The sequence below is a fragment of the Pagrus major genome, chromosome 4 (genome assembly GCF_040436345.1).
Source record: "Pagrus major chromosome 4, Pma_NU_1.0".
In the NCBI taxonomy this organism is placed as follows: Eukaryota; Metazoa; Chordata; class Actinopteri; order Spariformes; family Sparidae; genus Pagrus; species Pagrus major.
Genome location: NC_133218.1, coordinates 23,975,928 through 23,995,985, shown reverse-complemented (window position 1 = coordinate 23,995,985; position 20,058 = coordinate 23,975,928). Strand labels below are relative to the sequence as shown.

Below are 20,058 nucleotides of genomic sequence, written 5' to 3'. Positions count from 1 at the left end.
CAGTTTTGGTGTATCCAGTTAGCTCCTGGCTGATATCTGTCCATGGTATGTCCTGCTGGTGGCTCAGATCTGGCAAACAGGAGCGGACAGCATAAGTTTGTGGGCCACATGAGGATGTCTGGTACAATTTTGCGCTCTGGGAATGATGTTAACTAGGTCTGAAAGAGACTGGGACATTTTGCCTTTAAAATTCCTTTACAATTAGTACAATCAGGACAAATACTTAAAAAAGCTAGAACTGGAGATCAATTTGTTTAAGACTGCTACTTTTTATCTTTGTCATTATGGATTCATCTGCTGATTATATTCCCCGTCAAACTGTTTATTGTTTGTTTTGTAAAAAATAGTAAGAAATGCCTTCACAATTACACAAAGTGACACCTTCACAACACATTATTTAATCTAACCAAAAGAAGAAAAAATTACCGTAAAGTGAATCTGGCATCCTCCCATGATGTAATCTAAGAAGGAGTACACTCTGTGGAGCTGCGAGAAGGAAAAAAGAAAACAGAATATGTCTTGAAGGCAAAACCTAAGAAGGGATGTTTGGGTGGGAGAGTGTGTATTCAACTATGTTGAAGCATCTGGTAATTAAAATGGAATTAACTCAACAAATCTGTTGACTGGTCAGGGCAGGAAAATGTTTGATATATCTTGTACAAGCAATGGAAAATAAAAATAGCAATGTAAATAGTTGTGAACTTCTGTACTGTACATCTTCTGTAGATTTACAGTGAAAAAAACAAACAGGTTTGTTTCTATGTACACTAACCCTAAAAGAATAAAGTGAAACATGACATATTTCTGCGGAAGAAACCTACCTTAAGGTCACTGAGGATGACAACTCCTGAATTCTTATAATTTCTCTTCTTCTGTTTGTACTTGGGATTCACACAATCCCACGTCACCTTAAACAAAGCAAGACGAGACAAAGAACAGGAGCAACACTTGTGTCATTTTCAACACTTGATATATCTGAAGCTCAGCGACATTTGTTCCATCTGTGAAGGATTTCAGCGGAGTAAAACGAGAGGCATGTTGGAAATGGATGAAACAGTTACACGGCTGTCTCTCCTCCGCTCCGCTCCGCCTCTCAGTTCACTGACCTTATTTCCACTGGAAATTTTCTGCATTTCCCTGAACGTGGCGTAGAACTCGCCGATGAAGTCGTGCTTCCCTCTGGAGTCATAATCCCACACCAGGCACTGAGGTACACACAGACAACACTGTTTACTGCTTTCTCTCTGTTTTCTCTCTTTGGTCATACATACAATATTCAGACAGCATTTATTGATTTACCCCTCAAATATTCAGTGAACTTCCTTTATTCTATTCCCTTAAAGTCCATATAGTCTGTATAAGGACTTAAAGGGAATACATTTATATTATCTGGCACTGTTTTCTGTTTCCAGCTGTATCAGACTGGTTGACCTCTGGTTTTTAATGGTATTGACTTGCAGTTGCCAAAGACCCATTACCTTGAGCTTCCGCTCCTCGTCGCAGCTGCACAGGGATATGAGAGACACTTTGAAGGGCTCCCACACAGGATTCAGGTTGTTTTTAATCACCTGTTAGAGTAAGAACACATTACATACTGGGCAAAGTAGCAAAAGCAGCTGTGGCTGCAAATGAAGCAGAATCATGATTAATTTACCTCAGTTCTGTGCACAAGCTGTTCGGTTTCATCGTCATTGATTCGGTATATTTCCAAAAATGGGTCTGACTTGCTGAAGAGATCCTGCAGAGAAACAGAAGATCAAAACCAGTGTCCCACTGACTCCAACTGTTAGGACAGGAACAATTGATTGTTAGGAGAGATTAGAAAGTCTAATTAATGTTTTTTTTTCTGGTGCAGACCAGTTGCCTGAATAAGATGTTGGCATTTTACATTTCTGCAAACTACACTCATGTGTATGTGCAACATGTATCATTTCAACATTTCTACAATACATGCATTTCTACATTTGTTAGCATGAAGCCAAGGTCAGGACCCTTTGAAGCCATGTTAGTGGCAACAAAATTGCATATTTCATACAAGACACAGGACAATTTGAAGTTGAACAACTGGGATTTTTAATGTGACATTGGGACAATTTCTAGCCATGTTATTGGCAACAAAATTCGATTTTTTTGGATGAGAGATTGAATCAATTTGCAGCCAAAAACCTGGTATTTTTAACAAGTCATTGGGACAATTTCCAGCCAGGTTTGTCGCAACAGAACCGGGTAATCTTTTCCCTAACCCCAACCAAGTGTTTTTTGTGCCTAGACCTAACCAGACCATAAGCACAGCGTTGCCACAATATAAAATGAAAAACTGAACCTAAAGAAACATAAAGTTTCAACATGAAGAAATGTAAAGTTTCAACATATGTGCAGTTTGCAGAAACATATTTTGACAACATTTGTTCTGGCTTTTCTATCTCTACTGTTTTAACATTGTTTATTCAGGAAGTCTCACTGAGATCAAGATCTATTTAACAAGAGAGAAATGAGAACAAATGAAATACATACAGAACATTGACCATCACATCGATCACTGCGGGTTAGATTTAATTTGATCTACAGCTAATGAGTCAGATAATCTTTTTCAATATTTACCATGAGGCTGTGATGAACTTCACACGGGCAGAGTAATGGAAAAGCATCATCACATCATCACTGTTTCATTTATTTCAATGTGTATCTTGGGTTGTTCATATCTGGGTTTTATCATACCGGGGGGAGTTTTATGGGGCTCCTTTAAAATATGTAACATTAGGTGTAGACATAAATAAATAAATAAATAATAGCCTAATAGCCTTGTGCTTTCCATGAGAGACGGATAAAGATAGGATTCTTGTTTAGCAGCCCTGCCACATCCTGCTCCTCTTCTGAACCATCCTTGTGCGTGCTGGTTCTACATTCAGCATCACCAGTTTTGGTAAAGTCTGTTTTTTTTTTGCAAAACATATCATTAAGGTAAATGATACTCATTACATGGAAAAATGCACTATTGATTACAATAATGGCTCCTTCTGGCTTCCACATAACTCCTGCCCTGGCTTGTTTGAAAGGAAACTTACTTTTTTACAAACGGCTGTTGACACTGAGTTATCATCAGTGATTGCAGAGGCAGAGGTAATTATCTCTTTGATTAAAGGTCAGGAGGAGCAGTCATACAGTTTAGAGCACCAGCACAGCATGGAGGCTCCTTTGGAGGAGATATCAGTGGAAAATTTAGGAATCCTTTAGTTTCCACCTCATTCTCTGGCTATTACAATCACTTATCACTTCTGACCTTCTTCTTGCGTGGATATCCTGATAGACCTGCACCTGGATTATCTTTATTGGTTTGTTCAACCGATATTAGAAGCTCAGTATAAGAGGAGATAGACTTTATTTTGCACTATTACTTCCCATGTGCAAAATGCATGCCAATAGCCCAGCACTGGTTCGTCATAGCGACGCCCATTCAAATGAACTCATCTGTGGCTGTGTCCGTTTACATCAGCAGTGTTAGTGTCAGTAAACACCCTGCTAAATTGAAGACAAGCCTAAGATTTTGCATCCTTTACGTGTTTTTGCGATAAATCATCCCCTGAGTCTGAAGTGCACGCTGAGAGCACAGCAACACTGATTATTTAGGTCAATTGATTCTTCAGCGAGGAAAACAAATGATTACTCTCTGTGTGCGTGTGTGTGTGAGGGGGTTTGTGTGGTGTCTGAGGGGGTTTGTGTACACTAGATGAGACGGTTAATTCTGCATTTCCCGCCACATTAGACAGATACATCTCCTGGGGGACAGGAGCAAAACAAGCTGTATCATCCTCTCTTTGTTGTCATGGCAACCAATAGCCAGCGACATAAGCAGCGCGGTTTGATCAGATGCATGCGTCAAAATGGCTAACAATAGCGGTAATGTTTATCATGACCAATTAATACAATGTATGATATCTCATCATTAATCGTCCTGTGTGCATCGACGTCTGTGCTGTGGTCCTTTGATATCCTCAGCAGGTTGAGAGGTGATACGGCTGACAAGCAGCTAATAAGCAATTTGCTGCTTCAGTCATCATCTGTTGTTTATGTGAGATAAATTGCTACACCCAAGTGGTCTGTCGCAGCCAATTTGTATTGTTAAGAAAATGTGTATTTCATACCCTATTCACACCCAACTCGTCAAAAACTGACGCTTTGGGATGGCGGCCGACCCGTCCTACAATCCCAAAGTGTCAGTTTTTGACGAGTTGGGACTGAGATAAAAAAAATCTACTTTTCTTACAAATAGCACCTTTAAAGCTGCACTATTTAATATTTTTACATCAACAATGGACCCTTGAATCAAGAATGGATGCAGTGTTTTGGCGCCTGTTAGCTGGTGGTTTTTGTTTTTTACAGCCAGAGTTTACTGATTCAATTCACCAAACGTCGCACACAGACAAAGTAAGTGAATAGCCGTTGAACATAGTGGAACATTTAGCAGCTAAAAAGCTAAACGTTGGAGTTGGTGGAGACCAAAGCTGGGCTAAGAAGAGAGTGAATACTGGGTTTAAATTCATCAAATAGAAACACAACTCTTAATGAATCCTTTACTTACCATCTTTTACTGCTTTGATTTGTTTATTGTTCATCTATTTATTATCCTTTATTCTTTTTAAAGCTCTTAATCCTTTTATCTGATCTTAACTCCTCTGATGTGATGTCGTCTTCTTAGCATCCTTAATTGATTTCATTCTTTTATTTATCTCTATTTTTGCAGAACTTTTCCTTTCTCTTTTTGTTTTTCTGTGATCTTTCGTGCTTTATGGATTTTATTCCTTTTACTTGTAATGACTCATATTATCTTTTGTGTTTTCACATTTTATGTTCTGCCTTCTTGTTTTAACTCATCTTAGACGAGGCTTCCCTGTGTTTGGATGGACTGTTGAGTGTTTATTCTGTAATACTGTCTTCCTGAGTTTCCTGCTTTTGCTTGTTTGTCAAAGTACTTTGTAAACTCTGTTTTTAAAGGTGTTATATAAATAAAGTGTATTATTTATTATTATAACTTGTCTGCAGGCCGGATGTATATAGGCTACTGGTTTGCTAATACCATGGCCACATAACAGCGTTTCAAGGTCATTAGGCTACATGGTTGATCAGTGACAGGGGGCCACACAATAGGCTACAAGATCACTAACGCAAGACGTGACACAGAAATGAACAGAGGATGGAGTAGGATGTGCGGGCAGCAAGGATTATATTTGCAATGAAAACGTACATCTGCCTGCTAGTATTGTGGTTCAGCAAGGACGGCACAGTTACAAACACTGAAAGGCTTGAGTGTATGCAGTCTGATAGAGAGTATCAGCTATTATTGTGCCCACTCCATACACATAAATGTATGATAAGACTGGGTTAAGAGAGCTACAGTGGATGACAGCAGAGGAGAGCAGGAGAAAGGAGAGTGTCTGCTCTCTTTGGCTGAAGCTCGTGTCTGGCTCCCCAACCCTTCAGCGACTCAACCAGATATCAAGCCTGCTAGCTAGACATGTCGGCTAACTCCTGAATCGCGTCTTTGAACAGTTCACACATGGAGATCATCACACGCTGGACCGAGCAATGATTTGCCTCTGATCTGGAGCTTTTTGACGGCAGAAAAGCATCAAAAAGTGGAAGATCAGGGCCACAATCCTGCTGTGTGAACTTAGCTTAACCAGTTTTTGGCTGATTACTTGAAAAATGTGACTTAAGTAATTAATGTAATGTAAATTCTGAATTTTAAATTGTCTTTTTTATAGCCAGAATTAAATTGTCCGTGCATGTAAACAAAGTCAGTGTCTGTTATCTTTCTAAATCAATGTTTTTAGGTATCTGGCAACAAAAAAATTTAAAATTTTACTGGTTTTGTTCTCGGTTCCAAATGAGCTGCTGTTATTTTTGTTTTGTGAGACACTTTTGTGTCTCTGAGGCACGTAATTACACACCGTTGCTCCAAAGTGACGCACCCACAGCTGTAACATCCAGAATGTTAACGGTGGTTTATTTGAATGAGGCATCGATTTAAACAAAGCAAATGTTTGGATTCTCTCCAGGATTTCAGCAGAGACCCAGTGCTTCCAGACTCATGTAAGAGGTCAGATACAGTCTCACTGTCAGAGCAGCTGTGTACTGCAAACTGCAATTTCCAAAATAAATGTGCGTGCTGTAGAAAATTTAAATTTTTCTCAGAATACCACTGGGGATCAAGGTCAGCCTATGAGTGTGGCATCCTAGGGTTGCTCTTGAGAACATGGAGCGACTTCCTATCATCAGAGTTGTAATTGGATGTAAGCTCCCGCTGTCTTTTTGATTGAAACATGCCTTCAGCAAAGTTTGCCAGTGTGAGATGTGAGAGCAGGAGCGGCTAAGGTCAACGATATCCAGCCATGAAGTAGAACCACTGAACACGTAATAGCACATATGTGATATTGGGCGCTGTCATGCAATTTCCATGTGATAAATGATAACTGTGCCTTTGCATGTTAGAACATTATGTAATATTATTATTATAATCATTTTCTTATTATTTCTTACTTTTTCATATCAATGTGATTATTATTATTATTTCTAGTTATATGAGAAATTATGTTACGCATGCCTGGGGCTGCACTACACTATCATGATTATCATATTACTACTATCCCTGTTTTGTGCTACTAAACCATATCTAATAAAATACAAACCGTGTTTGTATTTCTATTAAAACCGTGTGCTCCACTCACCTTATCATCAAGCTTCTTGGCACAGAAGGAGAGCTCCACATACCCGTTGTTGCCAGATATTTCCTCAGCGTGCACCTGAAAGGAAATGAGATTTGTCAGTAATATTTTGTTCTTTGGGCTTCATTATTTACAGCAAGAAATACTGACTTGCATGTTGGAAAAATGTATGTAAAAGCTCTTAAAGCTGCTGTTGTTGCTGAATCTTTTGACAAATGACGTTTGGTTGCAGATTATATAAGCATCTAAAACATTACGGTAAAAATAACTTGGAGGAGTTTTCACACAAATATAAGTGTCAGCCTTTATTTAAGACCTTCTTCAACACAATTATTTATACATCATGAATCCCAATTCAAGACTGAGATTTAACACAGGCATTCTTGACAATTTGTCAGCATTTATGTGATGTTTTTCTCCACCATTTTTCATTTCCATTGCCAAAAAGCTCTGCTTTTGCTACACTGTGGTGAGAAGTTCATAAAGTGAGGAGGCTGTTATTTAACACAGGACTGCTGACCATAAAAACTAGAGAGTAGAAAGCACCATTAGCTGCAAACTAATGGGCCTCCATCGTTATAGGCTATCGTCTCCCACTCGAGCGTTTCACTTTTTATGGATGTAAAAGTAACCACATATAGTGCGGTTCAACTGTGAAGTTTTGTAGCAGCTTGCTCTCTGAACGGCTGCTGTTTTGTCTGTTTACATCTGTCTGTTAGTTTAAAAGAAAAGAAGTTCAGGAATGCTGCTCCGACTGGGCTGTCTGGCCCACTCACACAACACAGACGTTCGCTCTCCCGCTCTGCGTCCCTCTATTTGTTACTGACAGAAATTTGACTTCAAAATGCCAGAACTGTAGCTGTAGAGCACGCACGGCCGGGGACTGACAAGGCCTGACAGCAGTGATTGGCAAAGCGGGAAACTTGTACTTTTTATCAGACAGCTTGTCTTGACAGGTAGCAAGTGCAGGGGAAAATCTTTATAAGAGGTGTGAGCCAAAGGTGTGTGTGTGTGTGTGTGTGTGTGTGTGTGTGTGTGTGTGTGTGTGTGTGTGTGTGTGTGTGTGTGTGTGTGTGTGTGTGTGTGTGTGTGTGTGTGTGTGTGTGTGTTTTGTCTGATTCTTAGTTTTAGGACAACCTAAATGCCAGGATAAAATGTTAGCAGGTAACGTTTCTGCAAAGATGTGTCACATCCCATTCACATTACATGTTTTTTACCTGACTTTCATGTTGGGAGTTGGAGGGGACAGTGGTGGTTACATTTGAAAAGGCTGCCAAGCTGGTGAGCAAGTTTCAACATTTGTAAGTGTGAAATCACTGGATATTTCTGAGGAGACCTCAGGACAATTCCAAGACGTTTTTGTGGCAACAAAAAAAAGATCTTTTTGACAAGAAGTCGGACCGTCTGCAGCGTTTGTTTGTGGTGACAAAACTGGGTGTTTTTAAAGAGACCTCAGGACATCTCCAGCCATGTCTGTACCAACCAAAAGAGGTGTTATGAACATGAGCATAAGCACAGCGCTGTGACAAGAGAAAAATTCAAAGTTGCAAAATAAAGAAACTCAAAGTTTGAACTTATCTGTAGCTTTGCTGACACATACTGTGCCAACATTTATTCCGGTGAAAAAAAAATGGCTTAAATATCTGTTAAAAATCGTATGCCATTGTTACGTTTGCCATAAAATTTGAGGGTGCTAATTTTACTTGTTCCAATATGTTACTTTGTTTACGGAAGAGTATTAGTGCCAGGGGTGTGAAATAAAAATGAGAGGAGGACGTTTTTGGTTTTTTTTATCATTATGCACTTCAAGAAAAAAGTGGAAATGTTGAGAATGAAGTCAACTCTTCTGGTCCATCAAATCCAGTGAGGGGAGCAACTGACAACTATGCGAGCTGCCCGAGTCTACGGTCCATTGCATTTCTACATCCCTGGAGTGTAACATTCTGTGTGTAGTGTAACAATCTCTTCAAAGTCCCAACACTGACAACTACACTGTGTTTATGAGCTAAAAGACATATAATTTCTTTGTTACTAAAGCCGATTCTGAAGTACATTATCACCAATTCATCTACACAAGGCATTTTGTTGAGCCAGTCATATGCGCTGTTTGATGTAGTCTCAAAAGGTCGACTTTAATCTTGAAATGTCAAGTTTATTCTCGACATTTCGACTTGTTTCTTGAAGTGCATAACAAAAAAAAGCCTCTCATTTCTTTTTCTGACCCCTGGCCCTAATACTCTTCCGTTTATGTGGAAAAGGCTACGTAGAGCTCTTATAGAATATATTGATCCATAAGGCACACCACCTCAAGTGAACCTCGACTCGGTTAGATTACAGGCGAGGATGAAATTGTTAAACATTGTTGAAGTTATAGCAAAGTTTTAATGTGTTCCATAAAGTACATGTTGAAGGAGAAGGATTATTAAGTATTACTTAGCTCATATCTCCCCTGTCCATTGAGCCGCCCCTGTTTAAGATTATGTTCAGGGCTGAGGAAATGCATTACGTGTGTGTGTGTGTTTGTGTGTGTGTGTGTTTCCTGACTCTCTCCATTTCACAAAACAATCTGTATTCCTATTGTGTTACATACAATATATTCATGATTGTATTCATACATATATTGAACATGTAAATCACACTTTCTGTAAGGGTATAGTAGGCAAAACAGGAGCAAATGGTGTGATTTAAAAAATGCAATAAACATGAACATAGAGATATCTTAGTGTCAGCATGTGTGGGCAGCAACCATGTATCGGATAAGGGTTTAGCATTATGATGGTGTACTGAATTCTTTATACAGTATTTGAGTCGATGAAATGGTCAAAAGAATCCCCCTGTGAAATTCACACAGTCATCCTCAAGACCTTCAAAAGGTCTTTGCTGCTGGCTCTGGTTTAAATAAGTCAAACTGTGGAAAAAAGATGAAATGACTAATGTTTAAAATGGATGGCTTTGTCTTTAACTTTTCCCTCGAAGCGCCAGGGATCATGGGTTCAACTCTGAGCCCAGATCCTTTCTGTATGCAAAGGGAAATAGTTAAAAAGAAGCTTCCTGCTAATGTGAAAAAGCGTAGAGCAGAAGTCTACGGTAACAATTTATATTGAGAGACACATTTTGACCATTAACTAGTTGCTTATTAGCTTTCATATTAGTGGCATATTGGCTGTTTATTTGTCACTATAAAGACTTCATAATGCCATATTCTACAATTACTAGAATATTATCTAAGAGTTTCCCCTCAATAACCTCCTGACTACTGTTTATTGATAGGAAGTCAGAAAGTCGTTGCACATAAATAACAACCATAAAGGTGTCATTTGTAGTATATGGCCAGAATTCAAAGGCAGCTCCAAAAACATAGTGGGCAGCATATCACCAAGTAACTGACAGCTGCTGCTCTTTGCTAGTTCTCCTTGGTTATAGCTAGCAACCAAGATTTTGCCTCCTGAACCAAGACTTGGATTCAGAAAGTGCACCGTTGTATTTGTCTGTTTGGCAAGGGAAATGGATGCAAGGGTGTTTCCTTTCTTGACATTCTGTGAGTTTACTTTGTTCATATAATACACTAAAAGCTAACGGGGCTTGTGAAATCCTGCATATACCTCCCAGCTGAAACGCACCACTCGCGGTACAAAGTGGTATTAAGAGACGGGACGGGCCGAGGCTAGCTGGTTAGCATGCTAACTTCAGTAGATACCTGTTTGACTCGGTACATAAACGCCTTCAATGTAACGTCAAAACTGTTGTTTCCTCACATTTCGCTAATTATTTTAGTTCATTTTAAACTACAAATTCTGTCCATATCTTACAAATTGCCCCTTGAATATGCTTGGCTGTGTATGGGCCTTATATTGTAGTAATACCACAAGAATAGTCACTCCATTAATATGCTCAATTGTTATGTTACAAAACACAAAAACTACAAGTGTTACAAGTGTCCAAATAACCCCAAATTATTTCCAACTTGAAGAATATGATCCACGTTGAAAAGGGAGGTTCTGCTCATAACTAATTCATCTGTAGTTTGACACTTATAAGCCCACACTGGTTTTACTATTATTGAGGGAAAATTCTTGGTTAATGGCCTAGTAGTGAAATAATATGGTCATGCAGAATAAGGCACTGATAATACCTAATAAATCCCAGTATGCTTATGGATAATATGTATACCCTACAATTAAGTGTTAACAAGTTTATTCTTTCACTGACACAAAATATACAAGTGACGGGCACAGAAACAGGAACATCTGTACTCTATGAGACAACCCAATCCAATTCTGTCTCTCGGTCTTGATTTGGGTTGTTTGACAATCTTGACAGGCATATATGGTTTAACAGTCAACAGTTCTCTTGTGTATTCCCACACAAGGTGGAGACGTTATTCTGCAGATCACTGGACCACTGCACGATTGAGCTCGCCCTGTTTTTTATATGCTACCCCCACTTGGCTTGTTAACTGTGAGATCGTGCTTAATGAACCTCCAGCCCGTCTCCTCCACATATGACACATGTAATATCTTATACATGCATCATTTTCTATGGACATGCTTGCTTTCCTGTGTGTAGCAGTAATGGTGCCCCATGACACCAAAAATGAACACCGGCATCTTGAGCTGAGAGATGATTAATGACCATCACCCCAAGGGTTTCAACGGTATGAGAATGCTAAGTTATAATTTCACAAAACATTATTTTCTGATAGATATAGACTGATATAAACTTGAAATATTTTTTTGATTACACAAATACAAATTCACTACCATAGATAAGCAAATGTACATGGTAATGATAACGTCAATACCTTTAAAATGCTATACCGCTGCAACCCTAATCACCACAAAGATCTCCTCTGATGTAAAGCAGTCACTGTGTAAGTGGTGTTTTCAACTTCATCTTCAAAGTATTTGAAAATAGCTTTAAAAGTTAGAGCCATGGGAGGTTAATATGGGAAATCCATACAGCACAACAGAAAACAGAATAAAAGTCCATTATGGTGCCTGAGAGTGCACAGATGTGGGACTGGAAAAAAAAATTCAACGAACACAGAAATCTCAACGCTACTACGCATCAATTTGCCATCCATTATTTCACTCAGCTCTCACCGGCCATTAGCTGCTGACTTCCACTTTATGATGTCCAGCAATCCAAACAATTTAATTTGTCAGAGCAGTAGGGTCATAAGCACAATGTAGGAAACCTACCGTTATGGTGGATTTGCCGGCATATTTCCCGTACTTCAGCAATAAAGGCTTCACCATCTTCTTTTGGGCCACGATCTGCAGAAAAGCAAGATAAACACAGCACTGGCCCTGAGCTCGTAGCAGTAGAGAGCATTGTAAAGAGATCTGAGTCATCAACACCAGAGATCAACATCCAGTAATTACTCTGCCACTATATGTAGCTAGTGTAGGTATGTTAACACCAACATCACAGACAAAGGAAGTCTATGTTTTACGTCTTTGATGGCCAACAAATTACAGCTTTTAGGGCACAAAACTGTACTAGACTGTCTATATACTATATATAGTATATAGTGACTATACTGTCACAGAACTTTAATCCAGCTTTGATGTATTTGGGAAAACACAGCTAATAAAAGTCAACAAAATGGGTTAGTAAGACAGTAGCATCTGCGTACCTGGCCGAGAGTACACTCCACCCCACCCAGAAAGTCATCATCGCGGGTGCCAATGCTGTGAGTGCCGTGGATGTCGTAGACCTCAAATCGCAGCTTCTGCACCTCCTCAAAGTAGTAGTCCAATGTGAAAACCTTGGCGAAGACCGGGTGCAGGTTGCTCTTGATCACTTCTGTCCTGTCCAGCTGAGAGGGAACACAAGTCTTTAAACCTTTGAACACACGTAGACATTGAAATGTTTCTTATTTGAATTTATTAAATGTGTGATTAAAGAAATAGGAGACCTTTTGGGAATAAAGCTTTCATCTGGCAAAGTGATTTACAGATTGTATCCTATAGTGGTGGAAAGTGCTGCACTTGAGTATTTACATTTTCTGCTACTTTCCACTTCTATTCCACTACATTTCAAAGGTAAATATTGTTATTGTAAATATTTTTACTCCACTACATTAATTTGATAAGTTACTTTGCAGAATCAGATTTAAAAACAATATGATAAATTACATTAATGTTATATACATATTAATGTGTCTATTTATAATTCAATAACATAATAAAACTTATTATTATATATTTGAGGCTATTTCTTGGACTTTTACTTGTGTAAAATTCTGAATGCAGGATTTTTTACTTGTAACAGAGTATTATTTACAGTGTGGCATTGTTACTTTTATCGTTTTTGTTTTCCTCAGAGTTTATTCATTCATTTAGACTCTAATGGAGATGTGAAAGCAGATAGAAATGGTGACAGGCTGCAAACCTGACTGGTGACAGGCTGCAAACTTGACTGGTGACAGGCTGTAAACCTGATCGCGGGATTCCTGAGAGATTTCGTGACCGGTGGCAGACCAAATTATTTCATGAAAGTTAAGTTTATAGGGAGCCAATCTAAATGTCGTCATTACGGTGTCAGCTGTGAGTGCTTCTTTCACCACTGATATCCCATATACTTTTACAGAAACATCTCTGAAAAATGGGATTGGAAAATATAATTTAGGAAATGTCCTGCTCATTTTCAGGGAGCACCAGCGTGTGTATATATAGAAGGGCAAATGTTATTATGTTCCGCCAAGGGGATGATGCGAGAGAAGATTGGAGGGCTCGGACATTTAATCTCAGCGTACAGAAAACGTCCATGCTTGTCTTTCACTGCCTGACAAGAAAAGGCTGAGCTCTCTGAGGCCCCATCAGCTCATGATGTAGGATTTAGCTCTCACACAGCTCCGTGAACATTTATACGCTGCCCAATTTGTCACAAGGACAAATCATCAGTGGACATAATATTTAAGTGTGCAGAGGTTATTTCTAGTCAGTAAATACATGGATTTTCATGACATACTGTGGTTATGTTTAATGTATGTTTTGGTAATTACACCTTTAAGAGAAGTATACAAGACAGAACAGACCCATCATAATCTGGAGCTGATCTATTAACAATAAATTAAAGACTGTCTTTAGACCTACAGAAGGCTTTACTTTTTTAAAAAGTCTTTCAGTGGTCATCCTGAACAGACACTTGGATACATTTTTGTCTGGCACGATGTCCAAAGTCATTTCTTCATTTTCTGTGGAACAGGTCCAGACTTTGAGTCATGATGACTTCAGAAATTGGTGACATTGGTCTCTCGTCTCATTCGTCTCGCTTTGGCAGTGATACTCAGACTGAACCGGACAGTTTGAGGAATAGCACTGTATTTCAAACAAGAATTGTGATGCCTTCTACACACAGAGAGAGACACACACATACACGCATTAGTTATTATCAAACTATAGATGTGTGACAAGTTAAAGGTTAAATATATGAGATTTTTAACATTAACATGGTAGCAATGTCTGGTAATGGCATGATGGGGTAATCCCACTATGTGTGTTGTAATCTGAGTTTCTCTGTTATTTGTTTTGTTAGTCAATCTGGCCATGCAAGTGCATGTGAGTGTGCATGTGAGTCTGCCAAACAGTGCACAAAAATGTGCCATGTCCTCATCAGAAAAACGACTATATAGGTCGACATTGAAAGCAGCTTACTATGACCCATATTTATGTTTCATCAAGTTACGTTGAAGTCCACATCAGGAGGAGGTCGGGGACAGATAGCTGGGTCACTTTCACCCAGGAGAATGCTGTTCTTGTCCAGTGTGAAAGTGAAAGTCAAAGATGAGTTATTTTACCTTGGTAACATAGTTAAGTTAATTTACATTCATTATAGTTAGTTATTTTAATCCAAACCACAATGTTTTCCTAAACCTAACCAAGTAGTTTTAATGCCTAAACCTAACTAAACTGCAAATGTATAATGAAGTTTGGTACGCCTGTCAGTTGTTTTCAGAATGGTGATGTGAAAATAAGTTTCTGAAAACATTTTAAGCAAGAAATTGGAAGCAGAATCTTGATTCATATTTGACCAGCGGTGCCTCATTTTACAATTTGATCTAATGCTGCTTTCTTTTTTCTTTTTTTTACCATTTTTATTGAATAAATGAAGCGCGCACTTGTTTAGTCTGAGGCGCTGGTGCTCTGGTGTGATATCTATTGGCAGTGAACGTCGTATATTTTCATCTTTAAACAAAAAGCATCTTAGTACAGGCATCAGTATGGTCCATCCAAAGATCTTGTTAGAATGCCAAACAATGCATCCACATACACCCTCCCATCCTAATTTTAAACTCATACACACTTCACGTTGTGATTGGCCAGCTTTTGGGATGTGAGAAAGTGAGCTGGTTATGAACCTCTCTCTGAAACGTCTATCTTTACCCACTATCATCACTTTTTATATGTTAAGTGCAACACTATGAATAACTTCCAGGACAGGTTGTCTGAAAATGTGCACCATTATTCCTATATGACAGGCTCTTCACCCCACCTTCGAGTGTGTTTTGAACAAACTAGTTCATTGCCATGAAACGATCAACACTACTTTGTAAATATGAGAGGAGAAAGAACCATATTGACTGAAGATGTAAAGAGAAATTGTCATCATTTTATATGAGTACAACATAGTTCAAGCATACAAGTGACTACAGCAGGGGTTGGCGTCGCGGTGGAGTAAAGGTAAACATTAGAGAAAAAGCGTGTTTATACATTTATTTAGTCTATAATAGAGACATGGAAGCAGATAGGGTTTTATCGATTTTACACCTGATGGAAAATGGAATTGCACAGTGGAAGTGAGTCTTTTAGGAAACCAATATAAAAGCGGAAGGTGTAATTTTTCGATAGTCATTACATTGTGCAATCAATATTTACTTCATAATGATAAAGCAATAAAGGGTCAATAAAGGCAATAAAGGGTCTATTGCCAGATGTGACACAAGAACAGCTTCAGTGCCTCTTGACATATATTTTTACAAGTCTCCCGACTCTGCTATATCAATAGCATTCCTCCAAAAGTTATTGTTTTGATGATCTGGTGACTGTGAAGGTTATAAAGGTTGAAAACACGTTTGTGTGATTTGTTACACTCATGAAACCAGTCAGTGGCCCTGCGTTCCCTTTAAAGCAGCTACAAGGGATATTCATTTTGTGTTGATTCTGGCGCTGCCTGTGGGAAAAAGTGGTATGAACATCACCGCCTCCAGTTGTAAATACCTCGATTAAAGGAAGACGTGACATATTTTTAATACTATTTTTCTTTTTTAAACACAGCAGTTTGCATGATGAGGTGATGTATCTATTTGTGGCTGTGAAATATGACGAGGATGAAAAAGAGCTTTGATTTTATGACTTGTAAGACCCCAGTAAGTGGGAATCTGACCCGGTGACAGGCATTTAGGAACAACAAGAAACAGACGGGGTTCTCACTGATGGTCTCGTTTGTTTCGGTAGGTCATAAGAGACGTTTTTATTAAATTGAGACTGTTTCATAAGCAGTTAAGACTACTGACAGTAAGGTTAAGCGAGGGCGTTTTCATCTTGAAGAGACGTTTTCATCTTGAAGAGACCACTCACATCAGGACAGAAATGTTTCATCATATTGAGGTGATGTCTCAGGTTAACTTTGTATTCATGTGTTGCACTGACCCTGGAAATATCGTCACTATCTTCTACTTTCGTCCATTTAGTTTTTTGAATCTGTAACCCATCTGTGAGAAAACTATCCTCATTATTGTATTTTTAAGCTTTCAATCATTGTTGCCAGTTTGCAAGCTGAGGAAGGACATCTGCCGGAAACATCAGTGCATGAATAAACAATTTAGCTGGAGCGCTGTCCTGCTCCTGACTTTCTGATTTTTGCTTTTGAACACTAAGCAGCCCTCTACCCATAATGATTTATTCTTCTTTGCCTTACTGCCAATTTGCAAATTAATTTGTTAGTTGGTAAACAATAAAAAACAAGTCACATTTGTTGCCTAAAATAAAGGACTGTGTTTTGTCACATCTTTATTTGCTTGAACTGAAAAACAAACAGCCGTATGTTTAACAAGAATCAGACCCCGGTCTCCGGTCAGTTTTCAGTTTTTAAATATTCAAGCATTAAAAAATATTAAGTCAACAAAAGTAATGTATGGTTGGCAGCAGGTATTCCTCTGGCAAACATCACAAAGACAGAACTTCCAGTGAGCACTCGGCTTCCTCAGCCTCATTCATCCCCACTCTTCTTTATTGTTTTTCTTGCCTTCTTCCGCCTCTCTTTATGCCATCTGGATGGACAGATTTGGGATGAGTCTGTTTGTTGATGAAAGCTAATCAGAGCTACGGAGGATAGGTTGTGCTGAAGTCTGTGACGCCTGTTTGTTGTTGGTGTGGGGCCAGAACTACAGACAGATCCCTGACATGGAAAATTAAGGCTTTCTCTAATCAGTTCTGCCAGGAAGGTAGAACATTATCGAGTGTGTAGCTCGATCATAACAAGCCTGTGCAGCGTATCAACAGAAAGATCAGGGTTTGAATCAACTCATTATCATGGGAGCATGTCGAGTCAGGTTTAGACGAAAAGAAGAGAAATCATCACCACCCTGCCTCTGCGTTTGTCCTTGGAGGAGATCAGGTGCTGAAGTACGGCAGTAATGAAATAAAAGCGGTTCGACAAATAGCCAATGCAAGTCAGTGGGGCCATGCAGTATGAGCTCAGAAAAAGAGAAGGAGGGTGGCGGTGATATGAGTGGGCTCAGCCTCTTACTCAGTTGTTGACGTAAGTAAACAATTTGCACAAGCAATGGTGCCTCCCAGTACTGAGGGATTTGACAGCGGAGGATTGGACAACTTGTGTACACTGTCAGGACTGTCAGGATGGATAAACAGATTGCGGTGGAAGAAGTACAGGTCTTTTACCTCCATAAAGTAGCTCTAAATTCTCCACAGCAAGTAAAAGTCCAGCATTACCAATTATTTTTCGGTATTAGCAGCAAGAATATATTATATTACTGGTCTATAATTACTAGGCATTAAAGGAAAGTCAGGGTAAAGCCCTATTCACAAAGGAGTGGTATTACTGTACCTGGGGACCTCTAGTAATTTGTAATGATTGCAGAGGATGTCTGTGATTTTAATCCGGCACAAATAAAAGACTCCAAGGTAAAGATTACATTGCAAATTACCTGCCACATGTCGCCAAACACAGAGATCTTGTGATGGAGAAAAATATAGACTTTGCGAAAGCGCCACACATAACACAAACGTGGGGTAGTAATTTCTAAATCAGTGAGGTCTCTTGGTAATACTAGGGCCGTGCCACTAGGGCTTAACACTTTATAATAGGAGTGCAAATTATACACCACTTAAATTTAGTTAGGGATATTGGGATATGGGCGCATATATGCATGTGCATGGATATTCAGTAAAAGTCAAATGAAGTGTGTCGCATATTTGCAATATACAAAATAAAGATTCAGATATGTCACTGTATAAATAATCAAGTGAGGCACTTAAATATCCCAACGTCCCTGACTAATTTTGAGTAGTAACCTGTACATTCAGTACAACGTAGAGCACAAAAGTACCTAAACCTACCTAAAGGCGGAATATATTAATGAGAGACATTTATATATTAAACATAAATACACTTTAATGTGTCTGAGATAACCTGATGCATATTCATTTACATTCCTTAATGGATGAAATGTAAAGTGTAAACTAATCACATAAAGTCTGCATAACTATGCAGTGATCGCCCTCAACAATAATCCTTGCACTGCCATAGTCGCAGAAAACACAGGTAAAGCAGGTTCAGAATCACAGTGGGCGGTGCTTGCTTAAACCTGTGAGAGCTGACCAATCAGAGCAGACTGGACTTTTTTGGGTGGGGGGGCCTTAAAGAGACAGGAGCTAAAACGGTGCGTGCAGATGTGCAGCATGTAAACATTTTCTCATAGACACGCAATATAAACATGCAAACCTGAAATGAGCGTAATATGGGATATTTAAATTACTTACGCACTACTTAAGTATATAATTTGTATCCTTATTATAAAGAGTCACTGAAAGCAGCATTATGAAGTTTAAGCAGGTTGCACTGGAGATCATTTTAACTACTTTATACACAGTAGCAATTTAAAAGCATAATATGTCACACTTACACATCAAATGCGTAATAACAACAAAACCTTTTTACATTTTTTGTTGAGCTGTCTAGTTACGTTGTCCCAAATGTTTCTTATAATGTTCAAATCCAGAGAAATACGTAATTCGATTCAAGGTAATGGGGTTTTTCATTTGGTTGCCTGTCAGTGGCGTCATATCCCCCTGTAACGCCCTCTAGTGGCTCTAATTTCTGGGAAAACAGGGGAAGCACCAGATGATAAACGAGAAGAGAACGAGGAAGGAACTAGCTGGCTATTGACTGCACTGCTCAATCGTCATGGAGCACGATCTTTCATTTTCGTTGGCAGAGGTGGTTGTTCAAAAAATTAAGACGACTCCCATGATCCCACGCTACTTCACGACATCATCGAAGCCCATCGTTTGTTATCGCTGATTGAGGGACCCCTAGTGGCAGAAATTATGGACCATGTGTATAATCTACAACCGCGATAGACAGACAGATAGATAGATAGATAGATAGATAGATAGATAGATAGATAGATAGATAGATAGATAGATAGATAGATAGATAGATAGATAGATAGATAGATAGAGCTTCTCTGACATCACCATATGAATTTGCCTCAGTTAGTGGAGCTAAACATAGCCACTCTCATATGCCACATTGAACCCAGGTCACTCATTGCATGTAACAACCTCCTTACAACCAAGAAAAATCCATAACTGTGTGCTCAACACTGTCAGCTGAGTGTTTTTATCATCACTGCCACAAAACAGTCTCCACATTCATTCAGCCCAAACATCTTCAACAAATGGCTCCCATGTGGCAGGATTCAGGCAGAGTAATTATTATCTCCCATTTCCCTGAAAAGAGGGTTTTTGTTGGATGAGGGGGTTGCAGGGGGAAAAAATAAATCTATACAATTAGTTTTCCTCTGCCACCTTTTTAACACATCCTCTACTTAATGAGACCTGTGTTTTGGCTTCCCCTCACGAACTAAATGAGTTAATTAACAGGGAAATGAGGGACCTCCTGCCCACACTCCAATCAGCCTGGGACCGGACCAAGAAAGTAAACATTTTCAGCTGGAGCACAACACATCACGTTGCATATTACATATATTGTCCACACATGTAGAGCAGTGGGATATATATGTGCTGCTGCTGTACAATCAGAAAATCCTACAGGGCAGGCACCACAATCTGTTGTTGTCTGACTA

The 20,058-nt window shown here is 39.1% G+C and overlaps 1 protein-coding gene across 1 annotated transcript in view; it reads right to left on the bottom strand.

Annotated features, from left to right (window-relative positions):
• The window catches only part of cpne7 (copine VII), a 37,182-nt gene that overhangs the window by 16,381 nt on the left and 743 nt on the right, over window positions 1–20,058 (bottom strand). The window contains exons 2-9 of the mRNA XM_073464433.1: window positions 12,361–12,543; window positions 11,924–11,998; window positions 6,726–6,800; window positions 1,655–1,738; window positions 1,479–1,568; window positions 1,107–1,205; window positions 822–908; window positions 427–486 (exon numbers count right to left, since the gene is read on the bottom strand). Of these exons, the coding sequence (XP_073320534.1) occupies window positions 427–486; window positions 822–908; window positions 1,107–1,205; window positions 1,479–1,568; window positions 1,655–1,738; window positions 6,726–6,800; window positions 11,924–11,998; window positions 12,361–12,543 (753 nt within the window). The remainder of the gene's footprint in view (window positions 1–426; window positions 487–821; window positions 909–1,106; window positions 1,206–1,478; window positions 1,569–1,654; window positions 1,739–6,725; window positions 6,801–11,923; window positions 11,999–12,360; window positions 12,544–20,058) is intronic.